Source organism: Lepisosteus oculatus, chromosome 2, assembly GCF_040954835.1.
Source record: "Lepisosteus oculatus isolate fLepOcu1 chromosome 2, fLepOcu1.hap2, whole genome shotgun sequence".
Lineage (NCBI taxonomy): Eukaryota > Metazoa > Chordata > Actinopteri > Semionotiformes > Lepisosteidae > Lepisosteus > Lepisosteus oculatus.
The window spans coordinates 74,350,071-74,366,292 of record NC_090697.1 but is presented as its reverse complement, the minus strand read 5'-3'; the positions used below and the strand labels follow the sequence as shown (position 1 = coordinate 74,366,292).

At 46.7% G+C, this 16,222-nt stretch overlaps 2 protein-coding genes across 2 annotated transcripts in view; one reads left to right on the top strand and one right to left on the bottom strand.

Moving 5' to 3' along the window:
* The first annotated feature begins 1,749 nt into the window (after positions 1 to 1,749).
* On the top strand, positions 1,750 to 5,404 carry pbdc1 (polysaccharide biosynthesis domain containing 1). Its single transcript, XM_006625459.3, has 6 exons — positions 1,750 to 1,825; positions 2,263 to 2,328; positions 3,014 to 3,073; positions 3,456 to 3,596; positions 3,720 to 3,831; positions 4,354 to 5,404. The coding sequence occupies exons 1-6, from the start codon at positions 1,796 to 1,798 to the stop codon at positions 4,476 to 4,478; spliced, it is 534 nt and encodes a 177-aa protein (XP_006625522.1). The 5' UTR covers positions 1,750 to 1,795; the 3' UTR covers positions 4,479 to 5,404.
* Positions 5,405 to 6,963: 1,559 nt separating this feature from the next.
* The window catches only part of xpo7 (exportin 7), a 41,592-nt gene continuing 32,333 nt past the window's right edge, over positions 6,964 to 16,222 (bottom strand). The window contains exons 19-28 of the mRNA XM_069183283.1: positions 15,587 to 15,693; positions 15,404 to 15,492; positions 14,915 to 15,022; positions 14,246 to 14,328; positions 13,167 to 13,381; positions 12,117 to 12,255; positions 11,403 to 11,563; positions 10,821 to 10,919; positions 10,018 to 10,145; positions 6,964 to 8,847 (exon numbers count right to left, since the gene is read on the bottom strand). Coding sequence (XP_069039384.1) covers positions 8,754 to 8,847; positions 10,018 to 10,145; positions 10,821 to 10,919; positions 11,403 to 11,563; positions 12,117 to 12,255; positions 13,167 to 13,381; positions 14,246 to 14,328; positions 14,915 to 15,022; positions 15,404 to 15,492; positions 15,587 to 15,693 — 1,223 coding nt within the window. The 3' untranslated portion in view covers positions 6,964 to 8,753. The remainder of the gene's footprint in view (positions 8,848 to 10,017; positions 10,146 to 10,820; positions 10,920 to 11,402; positions 11,564 to 12,116; positions 12,256 to 13,166; positions 13,382 to 14,245; positions 14,329 to 14,914; positions 15,023 to 15,403; positions 15,493 to 15,586; positions 15,694 to 16,222) is intronic.

The following is a 16,222-nucleotide window of genomic DNA, read 5'->3' as shown; positions in this document are numbered from 1 at the left end:
AAAAAGACGGCCGCAACACGGGCAGGTGGCTGTAATGAGACTCCGGCCCTATCAGAGCTGCCGCTCGTCAATTGGTACCAGTGGACAGGGGCAGGTCATCAGTGTTGCCCTCTCAAGACATTGTCGCTCACCTCGGGATACTTCAAATGTCACAACACGCAAAGCCGTCGTTGCGTGTGATTATAAATGGAAATGCAAGGTGTTCTGATTCAGCGCTCATGTCCACCGACAAATTCCTCTGACGGAGCTTTCGAGTCGGCAGCTTTTCGGTTCACGTATGTCATTTTGTTTCGGGGGGTATGGCCCGGATACAGGTGACGAACATGCCCGGGGGGGTCCTGATGGTTGGGCTGCAGAGTGAACCGCAAAAAAAAACAAAAAGCGACCGAGCGCCGACAGGCTGAGGAGGAGGAGAGGACGTGTGTTGCGTGTGTTCGCCTCTGAAACAAAAAGACTGGAATCAGGGCAGCGGCGCAGTCAACAAATTAACAAAAGGAAAAATAGAAAATGTAAAGCTTTTCAAGACTTTGGGTATACCCCTATGTAAGGGACGGACAGTCACCCCAGCCTGAAAAGGTCCGGCACCCCTGATTGCCACATACTGTAGGATTTGAGCGCCGTAGTTTGTCTGTCGAAGGAGTTCTGCTGCCCTCTAATGGGCATTTAGCGCCACGAGCACTGAATGACATTTCGTCTGGCAAGACGTCGGGAAAAGGCACTTTTTTAAAACCAGCAGAATTCAGATTTGCAGCCAAGTGGTCGTCACTCAAAAAAGCAATGCCACGCAGGCGAAGACGAAACATTTCAACTGCGGCGCTCACCGATAACTACTTTCCCTTTGCAAACGGTAGTTTGAGCCCAGATTTTTGGAAGACACAATTGCCCCCTGCGTAGGTTTGCAACTCCCTTTGGCCTTGTATCTGTAATCCAAGATATGTTCTCGAATGTCTAAGGAATTAGACGAAACCCCACTGCATTTATCCGTGTGTCCTCTAAATTCCGCTTTAAATATTTCGTTATTGACAAAAATGGATAAATGTATCATAATTGGTCGCAACTAGACACCTACTGAAGCTCAGCAGGTGTGAGCCTGGTCAGTACCTGGATGGGAGACCTCCTGGGAAAGACTAAGGTTGCTGCTGGAAGAGGTGTTAGTGGGGCCAGTAGGGGGCGCTCACCCTGTGGTCTGTGTGGGTTCTAATGCCCCAGTATAGTGACGGGGACACTAGACTGCAAAAAAAAAAAGGCGCCGTCCTATGGATGAGACATAAAACCGTGGTCCTGACTCTCTGTGGTCATTAAAAATCCCGGGGTGTTTCTCGAAAAAAGTAGGAGTGTCACCCCGGCGTCCTGGCCAAATTTCCCCCTGTACTTTAACAATCATGCCCCCCTAAATAACCAAAGAGTAGATATAAAAGAGCTGCTGGACTGTCCGAGATGTAGCCCTCGGACAAAGTTTTAAAATTCAATTCGATTAGACCTTGATTAACCAAGAAGAACCGTCGTGCCAAGTAGTGATACTATCCCCATACTGAGCTCGCAAGGTACCGACACGCCTGTCAGCGCACATTGACATTAAAATACGCAATTTATTGTAGCAATTCAACACTCAAAACCGACGGGGTTTTTTATCAGTTGTAAATTCTAGTTGGCGAGACGTGTTAACATGTCATTAGAAGCCGCTTATAAAGACGCTATGTGGAATAAAAATAAAGTATGTCAGATCATTTCTTTCACCCGCCTCCCACCCCGGTGTAACACGGGGGTCAAAGTTGAGAGGTCAGAGAGCATCGCAATGGCGTCGGTCGGAGGTTTGGATTCTCTGGTGAGGAAAATATGGATTAAAAAACATGTATAGAGCTGTGTGTATTTCTTTTTCTTTGTGGTCCCGCTGATATACTCTGTATCTGGTATAAACTGTGTCTTTTTTTCGTCATGGTCCGCAAAGAACAGGAGAATAGTGACCCCACGTGTACATCGCTGTTCCCGTACACGGCCGTGTTGTGGAACTGACATAACCAACCGTGTGTGTGATTTAAAAGAATAAGTCTTTTTACTGCAGTTACAACTTCAGCAACCGCTGAAACGTCGAGGCGTGGCTTTAATCAGTTAAAGGAAATGCGAAAAACGATGTTTTTTTTGCCAACTGGACCGCGAGGTTAATGTATACCTGTTAATGTAGACTGCTGTTGACAAATATAGTATTTTTGGTTTACAGTAGTTGGACTTTAAAAAAAACAAACAAACTCTTTCGGTTCTCAGGGTGCGGAGGGGGCTGCCGCGGCCGCGCACGCCTTGTCTCTCCCAGCGGAAGCCTACGGAAATGATGTAAGTGGCCTTCCACGATTTCTGTGCTAAAGTGATGTCTAAAAATGATATACAGAAAAGAGGATGTGGTGCTTACTAGCAGCTGAGCGCCTAGGAACTGAGGCCTGTTCCTGAAGTCTTGCACGCAAAGACTTCCCCCAGAGAGCGCACTGCTGTGTGTTTCCTCGCCCTGTTGAGGTTATTTTAGCCTTCAGGCACATCAGGAAGTGCAGCAGTTCCCTGAAGTGGACTGTGTGTGTGTGTGATGTGACGTGTTTACAGAATATGGCAAGATTACACATTCAGGAATCACATTAATTGGGTAGCTGAAGATTTCCAAGTATGTCTGATGTGTGGGGAGCGTTCTGGCGCACTATGGCTGCCGTCGCATCATCCAGGTGGGGCGTCACATTGGTGGTGGTGGAGGGGATCCCTATTACCTGTAAAGCGCTTTGAGTGGAGTGTCCAGAAAAGCGCTATATAAGTGTAAGTAATTATTATTATTATGTCTTAAACAGGCTAGAGATAAAGACCAAACAGCTAGTGGAACACTACTGTTCAGGTTAACAGGTCCCACTTTTGTCTTTTATACAACACAATGTTTGCTGTTCTGTGCAAAGGCAAGTGCTTCAGACACAATTTCATGAATTGTTTAGGGAGGGTAAACTTGTTAAATGGGTTTTCTGAAATTATTTATTATTTTTAGCCTCAACTGGAGATGATGTGGGCGATGAAGGCCTATCAGCATGCTGAAATCTACTTCAACGTAAGTTACGTTCAGAGCAATTTTTATTTGTATGTCTGCTGTAGCTGATAGTGCAGTGGAAATGTCATATGAAGCAGTTAAATTAGTCAAGGTAACATCTCTCCCAAGATCTCAGAATGATGGCATTAATCTAAACAGACACAAAGGCTGCAGTAATCTGGTGTAGCTTGGCATTGTTCATCATGCAGGGCCTAACTCAGATGCTCATCCCAGGGGATGACACCTGTACTATTGTGAAAAAACTGCCCGATAATGTTTTGCTGTTGTTTAAGGGAGGGATACTGTATCGGCAAAAGGAAGAAAGTGATCACTTTTAGCCGCTGGTTTCAAAGAAGCATGCCAGGTATTTGTCGACACTGGCTTCTCTTTTCTCTCTTGACAGCTCATCTCCTCCGTAGATCCTAAGTTCTTGAAGCTTACAAAAGTGGATGACAAGATCTGCACAGAATTCAGGAAGGCCTTTCCTGATCTGAATATTAAAGTTCTGGACCCTGAAGATCTCAAATCGGAGCAGGCTAAGGAGGTGATGGACTGCTTTCGAGCTTTTATCATCAGTCTGTGAAACAGTTACTCATAGAATGGCACATAGGGGAGCTGGACAGCAAAAAAAAAAACCCAAACGTGATCATTTATGTTTTGGTTCTAGAAATGGAGGCCTTTCTGCAATCTGTTTGAAGGTGTTGTTGAAGACTTCAACTACGGCACTCTGCTGCGCCTCGATTGTGAGAGAGACTATACCGAGGAGAACACAATTTTTGGTAAGCCTGTTGAGCTAGACGAAAGCTTTGCGCCGCTCAGACTTGTTTCAGCTCATACTGATGCTGTACTATAACTGATAAAGAAAAAATAATAATTCTACGCATTTGCCAATAATGCATTCAGGAATGGGTTCACTGTCCTAGCCCATATGTTTTTCATTCACTGCAAAAGAAGTGGTTTAGGAAAAGAGCCTTGGCCACAGATGGAGAGTTATAAGAACATAATGACCATTCAACCAATCTAGCTTGTATGTGATTGATCTTAGGATCTCATGTGGTCCTTTCCTAAAAGAAGCCAGGATATTGGCTTCAACAACATGGCCGTGGAGCTTGTTACACACCCCCACCACCCATTGTGTACTGTAGTGCCTCCTGTCCTGATTGGAGGATCTCATCCATCTGTCTTGGGGGGGGGGAAACAAAGGTTATTGGTTTCAGTAACGTGGCTGGGCTCTTTGCCTTATTGCTTACCAACTTTGTTGAGAAAAGGCTCGTTTTGTAAGGAATCCTTTCCCCCCCCAGCTACAAGGATCCAGTTTTTTGCCATTGAAATTGCAAGGAACAGGGAGGGCTGCAACAACGCTGTGTTTGAGGCCAGCACCAAGAGCAAGTCGAGGGCCGCGGGCGAGCGCCAGGAGCAGAGCTGATCTTCTGAGGTGCCCCTCCATCCGAAAAGGACTTCCTCACGAGCGCAGATGCGCTGCCTTCTTCATTTTTGGAATCCGGTTCGGACTCTTGACTAGCTTACACAAGACTTAAAAGGGAAAAGACTTGACGTTTCTTTCCACGTTAAAAAGAGTTGAGGCAGTCAAATGGTCAAATGCACAGATCCCCATCTGGACATGGTTCTCATTTCATGTCAGTCAATTTTTTTTTTTGTTGCTGGTTAAAGTTCTGTCCAGTTTTTCCTACATGAAGTCCTCTATTCAACAGTAAGGTTCTTACTGTTAAGCGTCAGAGAACATCGAGGGTTATTGACAGCACCAATAATACATGAACACTACTGTAGTTGGCGACAATCACTTTGGACCCCGAGCTTTGGGTGTTTTGGGGCGTCACCTGCCACTCGTCAGCGATTCTGTGTTCGTGAGACAGGGCTGTTGGCCCCACTATGGTAGAAGTGCCACTCTCAGTTTTCCTTCCCTTTAAGATTTCACTCAAGAGACGAAGGAAACATTGGCTGTTGTTTCAGTTCCATCCATAACTCTAAAGGGTGCTGTAATATTTCCATTTAAAAATCATCTAACGTATTTGTGATTTCATAGCTGATAAATGGGGGGAGGATGTTATTTTATTGAAGGTAACCATGTTAATTTGTTGTTGTTGAGGAAGAGGACATCCCACACTATTGTATTCAATGTTAAGGTCTGCGGCCGAATTTACAAATGTCAGATGGGGTTGTTGTAGAGTAGACCTGGGCTCTCAGCTGAACCATTGATTGACTTCGTATTACAGTTACATTGAACTGTGTTGCCTTTTCTCTTTAACTATTGTAAAACAAGTTCCCAAAACTGGAGGAGAAAGTAACCTTGTAAATACAGCAATCAATTAAAGCCTTAATTGAACTACACAAGTTGCTTAATTAATGAAGCTCAACTGCCCCAAAATGCAGCATTGGACACAGATAGTCTCCAGTGAACAATAAACCCATCCGCCTGTAATGAATGGTTGTGCAGTTAATGACTGATAATGGAGGGGCTGCGATTTTATATTTAAACATGCCTGTAGTTCTTTATCCTCTGAAAAAAAAATTAAAATTGTGTCCAGTATTGCAACAAAAGTAACACTTCAGGAGCCCCAGTGCGAGTCTCGGGGTTTCATCCACACCCTTCATGAGTTGTCTCTTGTCAGTCCTCGTCCACCAGGATGACAGTCTCACACAAGCTGAATGATGATGATGGTGTTGTACAAGTCCCAGTGTCAGTCGCTGGTTTTGGTGCTGCGTGACGAAGGCCGGCTTCCTCGCCCAGACAGTCATGCTGATGGGAGTCTGGAAGCGATGAGACCGTTTTTTTCATGGATGGATGCAAGGAAGTCAGCCTGTCCTTCAGCCTGGTCATTGGTACAGGTCAGATTCAAAAACAGTCTTTTACACAAGAAATAATAAAAACTGTGGGCTGTTCGACACCTGTGGGCTGTATTTGTACAGAGAATCTATATTTCGCAAGTGGCATTTCCACAGTGGCATATATTTCGCAGTGGCATTTCGCAAGAGCTTGCCAGCCTGCGACATGGGGGTCTATTACTGTACCCAGCTGTGACGTACTTAACATCACAGGTCTCTACGGTATCCGACTTTGTAAGAAGGCAAAAAAAAAAGTGTTCTGCCGATAGACTTAAAAAAACCCCTGACAAATGAAATTCTGACTTCAAAGGGGACTAGTGAAGACTCGGCCCAACCCAGAAGCAGCAGCTGACTGTGCCTCGGTAAGGAACGTGTCCGCCCGTTCACATGGCTGCGCTGGTTTCGTGACCAAGCAGGCCGACGTGCTGCTCGCGCTTCAGAGAGCGAGAATGAACGCAAACGCGTACAAGGGGTTTGCCTCAACACCGCTCGGAGAGCCACAGAGAAAACGGGGGCGGCGTTCACAGTGGCCTCCGAACCTGGTCTAAAATGGCATTTTGTTCAGTGCGTGCAATTCTTAATTGGTCCGCCCAGGTGGACAATACTCGGTCCTGGGGGTTTACCACATCTTAACTGGCAGTCTGCTCTCAGATGGACTATACTATGCTGCACAGGAACAGAAGAGAAGGAGGCCATTTAACACATCTGGCCTGTTTGGTTTCTAGTAGCTTACTGATCGGCGGATGCCTCCAGCTGTTTCCTGAAAGAAGCCCACCTACCGGCCTCAACAACAAGGCTGGGCGGCCTGTTCTCTACTCCCTCCGCCCTTTGAATGAAGAAAGTTTGTTGCTACTAGCCCATTGAGCAGCCAGGCTCTTGGGCTTCAACAACACGGCTGGACAGCTTGTTCCAGTCTAGTTCCAGTTCTACACTGCAAGGGGCTGATGATATGGAATAAAAAAAAAAAGAAATGCATTTCACATGTAGAAGCCTGTTTTCTAAAGTTCAGGAGGCCCGCTGCTGATATTCCTGTATGTACTCTAACCAATACGTACACAGAAATGTCATTTCAGTATAAACCATTGACGTTTATTTGCAGTCACAATGCTTACACTATATGCAGCAGACATCCAAACAGGTCAACCAGCTACCTGATCACTCAATGGACCCATCACACAGTCGCCAAGGACGCATTCACATCAGGGAACAAAATAAAAAAAAAAAATGAAAAAAAAAACTATAAAAAAAATAGTATTCATGAGTGCCGACAGGTTAGAGATGTTCTAGTCTTCACAAACAATTAGCAGCAAGAGTTGTGGAGAATAACAGAAGTTGCTAATAGAAGTCATCACCATTTGTTTTTGAGACCCACTGTTCTTCACTCTGCATGATTACTTCTGCTGTTACTAAAACAAGAAAACGGGGGGTCCTTCGGAGGGGGGAGGAGGGTGGTTCAAATTAATTGGGGGGGGGGGGCGACTGTGCCAGGCCTCTCTGATTCGAAAAGACAGGAGGGGAGGGGGTCTCGCCAGGTCCCGGGTGGGAGCCCCCCCCGTGCCCCCCAGTTCCCTGACGGGAATGAGCCCGCTCTGGCATCGGCATCTGCATCTGCAAGGGAGCAGGAGTTTCTCGTATTTACAGATTCGGCTGTACGTGGGTCGACCGCAAACGTTACAAGGAAAATATACAACATGATTAACATTTAGAAATTCTCTTTTCAGTCCCCCTCCCTACCCCCCTGCCAAACACCTATCCTTTTTCACGCATTCTAGTCCAGTATTATGCATCACCTGTATATATATATATAATTTTTTGCTTTATTCTTCATACAGACACAACCCCTCACTTCAGCACTGGTTCACTACTAGACTCTGTAAAAATTGCAATCACACTGTTTTCTTTTTTAAATTGAATTATTATAAACATTGTTCAAAATGTTATGAAAAGAATGTACATTTTGTTTTATACAAGGCAGGCAGAAGCGGAGTACTACAGGTACCGGCCCTCCCCTCCGACCCTTTTGCAAAGGAAAGGGTTCAGGAAGGGAACTTCTCACTTTCGCAAGTCCATGCTCCACTCCCCCCCAACCACACCCCAAACCCTAGCTCGCACCCCCATTCACACACCAGCCCTGCCCCCCAGCACCCACACCCACCCCACCCTGCTCCTCTTCTGCTGCAGGACCCCTGGGAACAGACTTGCTGATGTAAAAAAAAAAAGAGGGGGGGGGAGAGGAGGAACAGGGAGGGACAGGAGGAGGGAGGAGGAACAGGGAGGGACAGGAGGAGGAACAGGGAGGGACAGGAGGAGGGAGGAGCAGGGAGGGACAGGAGGAGGAACAGGGAGGGACGGGAGGAGGGAGGAGCAGGGAGGGACAGGAGGAGGAACAGGGAGGGACGGGAGGAGGAACAGGGAGGGACAGGAGGAGGGAGGAGCAGGGAGGGACAGGAGGAGGAACAGGGAGGGACAGGAGGAGGCAGGGAGGGAGGGGGCGGAGCATGGAAGGACGGTGGAGGAAGAGGAGGAGCAGGGAGGGACAGGAGGAGGGGGGAGGAGGAAGAGGATGAGCAGTGAGGGACAGGAGAAGGAAGAGGAGGAGCAGGGAGGGACAAGAGGAGGGGGGGAGGAGGAAGAGGAGGAGCAGGGAGGGACAGGAGGAGGAAGAGGAGGAGCAGGGAGGGACAAGAGGAGGGGGGGAGGAGGAGGAAGAGGAGGAGCAGTGAGGGAGCGCGGAGGAAGGGCGGGGGAGGAGGCTGAGGCCCGGTCAGAAACGCGCTCTCCAGAGGCGCGCCCCTCCCGCGGCAGCCGGGCCGAGGGGGCGCAGGGGCGGCGGCGCTCGCGGGGCCTCGCCGGAATGTCAGCTCATCATGTCGTTGCTGTTGACGCCGTACGTGGAGTTCTTCATGGAGTCGTTCACCTCCCGCCGGAAGACAGAGAGGTTCTGCGTAAACCTGGCGGGGCGAGGAGGAGGAGGAAAGCCGACTGTGAGGCCTGAACACGCCTGCACAAGCCTGCACGTGCCTGGACACGCCTGCATGCACCTGGACACGCCTGCACAAGCCTGCACACGCCTGGAGGTTAGTAACACCTCTGGAACATTGCTTCTGTGTCTCTAGGACAGAGTGCAAATCTAATTCAAATCGGGAGCTCCTTGAGTGTGACGAGGCTTTGTGCTTGAAGCACAGATAATCAACCTTCTCATCTCAATATCACACACGGCCTGCAGAGGTGTGCACGTGAAATTTCCGTCGCTTCTGAGCTCAATAACAATGACCAGCATGCAAAGCTCTTTCACTACAAACATGTCTGTGGCGGCTTTTAGGGTACCGTGTTGAGTACCAGATCTACAACACTGAAGGATGTTACTTCTAGTTACTCCAACACGTGAAACCAACAAGAGCTTAGCCTAAGGTTTAACAGTATAAGCTGGAACTTTAGGTGCTTATATCTTCAAGAAACGAATGCAGGGTCCGATAGTCAGTGAGCTACTCATCCAGGAGAGGGTTAGGCCACTGCAAGTCTAACCCAGAAGCAAAGGGTTAAAGATGAGACTGAGAACTCTGCTCCCTGCCTGGTGGCAATACCCATCGGTATTCCATTGTATGGCCACAGCAGTGGGGCAAATTTAGAATAGCCATCAGACCAAACCAACTTGCATTTCGGAGGTGGAGGGAAACGATGGCCACCTGGGCAAAACCTGCATGCAGATGGGGAGAACATGCAAACTCCACACAAATGGTGCTCGTCGGGAATCAAACCCCTCACTATGTGGTGAACTATGAACAACTAGCCTGCTACTGTAGTGCAAGACGAAAGGCAGAGCTGGAGTTTTATGCAGGAACCGCCTGGCAACAAATCCTTTCCCTTATAACACCTGCATCAGCTATTCTATGTAACACAGAGCACCACACAAAAACACTTCCAAACAGATGAAGATATTGACTGAAACTCGGCAGTACATAAAATATTAATGCTTAAAATAAAAGTGTGCAGGTAAGGCAATGCCCAACACATTATCTAGCTACAAAGCTGTGCAAATAATTCCTCTTTGCAAGCTCTGTGTAACAGCAAAGAAAATGGCATTCTTCAGCGGTAGGTCAATAGTGCAAGATTGTACACACCTGTCTCGGTTTTTTGTGAGTAAGTTGCGTTCAATGCCTTCCATTAGATTTTCAAAACACAAGTGCATGGCTTGCTGCTTTTCGGGAGGCTGGCTGTTCACTATGCTGTTTCTCAAGTCAGCAAAATACTGAGAAAAAACACACAATGCGCACACACAGAAAAATGGGTTAGTATATGACGCGTCTCATGTCTCCCCCTTCTTAATTATAGGCAGGTCTACCGTGTCAAGCCTGGAGATGTGTTCTGCGGGCTCAGGAGCCAGCTACGCTCTTCATTACAAAGAGCGTAATTATGTAGCAAATTACACTGCTGTTCCCTCAAAGCCATGAGACTTCACTCCCCGTTGAAGAAACATGGGGCACAAAGACTGCACAGGAGCCGATTCTCAGCACCTGAAGTGTGAACTAAATCTGAAATGGTGAACACAAATGAGGGAGGGGATAAAAAAAAAACTACAAATATCTCAGATGGACGCTTTGCTTCTCTTTCACATATTGAACCGAACACTCATTAGGCCGCTAATGGCGCTGGCTTTTCCCCACAGTCTCCTTTAGGCTCGGATATTTTTGCCCCGTGGAAGGGGAAGACTTCTGAACAATTTGAACAGTATCTTTCCATTTCTGTAGAGCCAGAGGCTTCAGCAAGAACCGTGTGCGTGAATGTGGACCTTTGACGGCATGATGTTAAAAACTCGATCACAACAAATAATGGTGGTCACACGGGGGGGGCTGGTACAATTAGTAGCTGGTACCAGGCTTCATAATGTGAAAAAACGATTCTGGGAAAATCGAGGCCGACTTACTTTCTCGTTTAACAAAATCAGGCCCAGCAACGGCCGTGACATGGACCACTGGTTCCGGCAGTCTTCGAAAATGATAATGTTGAGCACGGTCGACAGCATCTGAAAGGCCCCGTTAATATTTTTCTTATTATAATTAAAACAAACCTCTGCTCCAAGGCAACCGATACGTAATAGTTTGTCTTGATTAAATATCAAGCTAATTTTCCAATGCTGCACATCTACACATATTGCTATAAGTTATATATATATATCACACAATGTGAAAGTAACCAAGTTATTACGTTTACCAGAGGTTCTATAAAACCCGTGCTCTCCTGAGATACTGAGATAGCAATAGCTGAAAAGTTACTTAGCTAAAAAGACAGATCACGGGCTATTCGCATGGTCACGGCTTAGAAATAAGCATTACGGACTTATCCAAATCATCCTTCCAGCTGCTTTAAAAATTGAAGGGCTATTTCTCGTTCGGTCCTGGGTTTATCAAAGAGACATGATTGACGATTCAGCAATATCTGAGTTTCGGGGATCCCAATACTTACTTCGGGGAGCTCAGAAACCCGGGCCCCCCCCGTCAGCGCTCACCTGCTGTATCATTTCGGGGTGCTGCTGCATGATGTGAAGGAAGCGGTCGCTCTCCTGCACCATGGGGGTGGACCTCTTCTTGGTGCTGCGGGACAGCTGCTTGAACAGGTAGGTCACGATGTGATCCAGGCTGGAGCAGCAGCCCGTGCACACCATCGTGTCTGAGGAGAGAGCACAGGGAGTGAGGGGGCGGAGCCCGACCTTCCCCAGCGGTGCTCGGAGGAGGCCGAGGCACAAAAACCTGCTCGCTGGGGAAGCTAGGGCCCTTATGTAGAGTGTAGAGCACTTCAGCAAGAGGGCTTGCTGCAGAAAACCCAGCTGTATTACAGGTACTGAAATACAGTGCCGTGCAAAATAATTCAGACCCATCACTGCTGGAATACAAATGATACACATCTTTTTCCAATCAACACCTATTATCAGCATAATTCAGTTTTTGACTTAAAGGAATCTGCTGGCATATGATGGCGTTCAACACTGCAAGCAGTTTTACTTTTACACGTTTTTACACGTGAAAGTATACATGATCGGTTTGTCTGTATCAAGACTACATACTGTAGTATAACTTTGTCTGAAAAACCCAATTGAAGAATGACTATGTAAATGGAAGAGCCCAAGAAAATGTATACTATGTGTCCTTAGTAAAACACGTTTGTATTGATATCCAGTGAGACCTGTGCCGTTTGCATAAACAACACAAATGAATGCATTTACCAAGCGCTGTGAGTCCTTCAGAGATAGAAGACAGAATGTACATGATGACGTGAGGCTCCAAGCTGGCGATGAAGTTCATGTGGTCTTGGGTTAGCACTTCCAACAACGAGTAATATGACTGGCTGAGTTTAGGATAATCCTGCAGGACACAGAGAAAAAAAAGGGGGCTTCACAGTACAAAGCACTGGCCAGACTGCTGACACAGACTGAGGAACAGGAGGACTGCCATCACATGTGAACATTTTCCCAGGGACCAGGGATTTGGGTTGCCGTCACTAACCACAGCCCTGCTCAGTTTTGTTCCAGCCCACCTCCGTTACACAACTGAATCCTCAACCGTCTTAATAACAGGACTGATCGGTTTGATTGTTTTCAGCTCAGCCCTTTTTATCGACTGCTTTTTATAAGGACGGGAAACTTTCCCCTAACCTCTCGAGTAGAAAAACACACTTGCAGATGTTCCTCTCGAGCAGCTCATCTGTTCAATGAAGCCTTCAGCTGGGAAATGAAGCTCGGCTGGAATTAACATCAGCGGATGTGCGTGGGGCCCTCTAGGACCAGGATAAGGAGCCCCTGACTTACAACACAACCGGATTGCTCACAGAAGTGTTATTTCTGACGTGGCATCCTAGAGATCTGCACAGAACTGCTAACAATTTAAAAACGGCTCAAGAGCCCTCTTGCTGTCGCAAAGCAAAACAATAAAAAATGTTTTCAGTGCAAGACAAAAAGACAAAAAGTATTTTTTAACATTCACTGCAGTGGAGCTCTACAGAGATGCACACCACCTGAAGGCTCTGGACCCTGCAATGCAAAGAAGGCTTTGGATTCTATAAGCTCCTCAAGAGAGGTAAAGATCCCCAAACTGTCAACTCAAAGGCTTGTACACCTTGCTGGGACATAAGCACTGGAGTGATGAATTCAGAGAGATGCGGAGTGATCTGGCGCTGGGTTCTGTCTTTGTGTTGCACTGTTAGAACACATCGCTACGATGGGGATGGGAGCTAGGAGAGCCCGCTGGTGCCCTCTGCTGGTGAAAGAGACACTCACCAGCAGGTCGCTGTGGGGGATGGAGAGCAGGAGCTTGATGAAGGTCTGTAAGGCGTTGTCTAGCGCATCGTCCCCGTACAGGCGGAACACACCGAAGTTCACGTAGTTGCCACTGAGCACGGCTTTCAGCATGGAGAAGCAGATCGAGATTCCTTTGAGTTTTAGTGCATAGACTTGATCCTTCGGGACCTCCCCTAGTGTTAGGATACGATTGCCTGAGACAGAAATAAAAAAGAACAGGAAGGAAAACTTGAGTGAAACGGAGGAGCAGTCACGTTGTACCCGACAACCAGGGGAAGCGCTTGATCTCAGTCTCCTCCCTTCAAGGGGGAATGGGACTGTCTGACACCTTCACAGCCAGATTGCAATGCTAGCGGACAGGTCCTGTCTTGGAAGAGTGCACGAACAAATGTGTATTCAACAACAGCAGTGTACGCTAAACTGTAAAGGACTTGAGAATGTGCATCCCTTTTTCCCCAACCTTTTCTGACTGATGTCTGTTGGACAGCACTTTGTTAATTGTGGACAGTCTTTGTCATTTCCTTTTTTGACTCTTGGATCCAGCCGAGGACGCTGCAGGACTGGCACTTCCAAGAAGCACTGGCTATTGCTGAGCCTCACTTCAGCAGATGGCTGCTAAATTTAAAATCCCTCTTCCCCTCTCCTCCTGTATGTGAGCAGAAAGAGGATGTCTGGGAGCCTGGAAGAGGATAGGGGCTCTCTGCTCAGCTTAGTACATTGAATATCACATTACAGACATTGTCAGCAGGTTGGGGTAAAAAGCAGGAGACCTTACTACACAGGAACATTTATTTCATTTGACTAGAACTACAGCTGCTGCCACAAGGCTTTGCATCAAGAGAGGCTGGCTGTGGTGTGTTCAGGACAGAACAACAATCCATTGGATTAACTAATCAATAATCAGTGAGGCTCTGCAGGTAACTAACATTGCTGAGGCAGCATCACACAGAAAACAAACCAAAGGAATTCTTGTCCTCAGCATCAGTGGTGTATGTTGAAGCTCCTGTGGGCTTTGCAATTTGTACCTTTCAGTGCAGCTGTGCAGACTCAAGTCTTACCATATGTAGTTATCATCTTGCTGGTTTCCCTGAAGAGCAGGATTCCATTAGGCGACGACACATCAAACTGTAACCTTTGCGACCTGGAAACAATACAAGATAAACAACGCTTTGACATCCGTGCGCAGGCGCCCTGGCCTGCGGTTAAGAACCCTCTGAACAGACACCTTAAAGTTTAACAACTAAAACAGGATCATGAGCAGCAATATGGCAATTAAGACAAAACACTGGGAGATGTAAATACCAAAGCAGACTCGCATGGCGAGACACAAATAAGAAGAGCTGCTGGACCCCAGCCTGCAAATCTGCAGTTAACATTTCATCCAGGAAGAGCAATTTATGATTCGTAAGTAAATTGTTTGTACTTGACAATGCAAGCCTGAAAAGAAATTGCATTCCTCTTAATATGGTAAAAAAAAAAAAGCTACGAACAATAAAATCATTATTTTATGGAATTTTTATATTCTGAACATCAAAACAAAATCATCTTATAACTTCAACACATGAACCCAGTTGTTATCAGGTGAATGACAGTCTGTTCTGGAGCAGGTGCAGTGAGATTGAATGGACCAGACAGGGGACGCAGGTGAGTTCATGATGATGGTGAACCTTTGTCACATCTGGAGTCTGAAGCCCAGCCACACCTGTGCCCTGCCGCAAGACGCGTACCTGTTGTGGACAAGCTCTGCCATCAGCTTGAGTACAGGGGTAGTGCAAGCAGGGTCGTGGTACCACAGCTCGATTGCTCGCTGCAGGATCGGCATGTAGGAGGGGTAACTGCACGGCGAAAGCTGAGGAAAAGAGCGACTGTACGGGAGAAAAACATGCTGCTCACACATTTTGATAACAAACGTATTTTGGACACTAGAACACATCAGAGGGGGTTTTATCTGGTGCTCAGATATCTGCTTATATTGTAAATAAACCATTTCATTTTAGATAGAGATGCATATAGAAAAATGCTATTGGCTCCAACAGTGATTCTCAGCATGTATATATAAACTTTGTTAAAAAAGATCTGATTGAAGTAGTCTCTAGGGTTATTTTTGTGGGTTAATGAGGCAAAAAGATTTTCCAGCTGTCCCAGTGCTGGCTCCAAGGACCCTGTGCTGCATTTCCCCTGTCTGACAGGTCAGGGGAAAGAACTGTGGAGGATACATCCAGTCGAAGAGCATCATGAAGCTGGTCTTGGCATTGAAAGCAAAGGCGATGCCTCTTAAATCCCTCACCAGGCCAACCAACGTTCTCTGGAAACAAAATAGATCAAACGGACGTGTTTGATTTCTTCAAACAAAAACATCCCGACCCGCCCCTGCCCGAGAATACCACCATCTGCCTCACCTTGGCTTCCTGCTCGTTGAAGGTGTTGGTGCTGAACATCTGCGCCACTGCCTCGAACGCAGCAGTCAGCGGCAACATGAACTGCTCGAACTGGTCCTCATCTTCACCTGCAGGGACACAGGGAGAGCGAGACGGCATGAGTGGACAACGCCAACGCAACACAAATGTTACCCTACAGATTTAATTAACACTAAGCATCCAAAATGTACGCTCTTCATATGTATCTCACATAGGTTTGTGTATTTATCCATATTCCTCAGGGCATCCCTCTCTCGCTAACTGCACAAATGGACAGAAGTAAACTATCGTGAACCCAGGCTCACATAAGCTCATCAGTGTGTTGAGAGGGTCTCTATGAGCTTTGTAGACACTTTTTCTGCGGAAGGTGCAATATTTTATAAGGTGGCCATTCAGAACTGGTTTGAACTGGATTGGAAGAATGCTGGACACAAGGGCTACTGTGTAATTCTATGCTGTTTTATAGGAATGTCTGCTACGAACCTAAGTAACCAATTTTATTAAAAGAAGTTATCTTTAGTAAGTAGGGAAGTAGAAAGATGTGCATGATGGGAACCATGACAGATAACAGGAAAATATTTAAGGACTCTTCTAGTTTAATTATTTTTTAGAAAAATA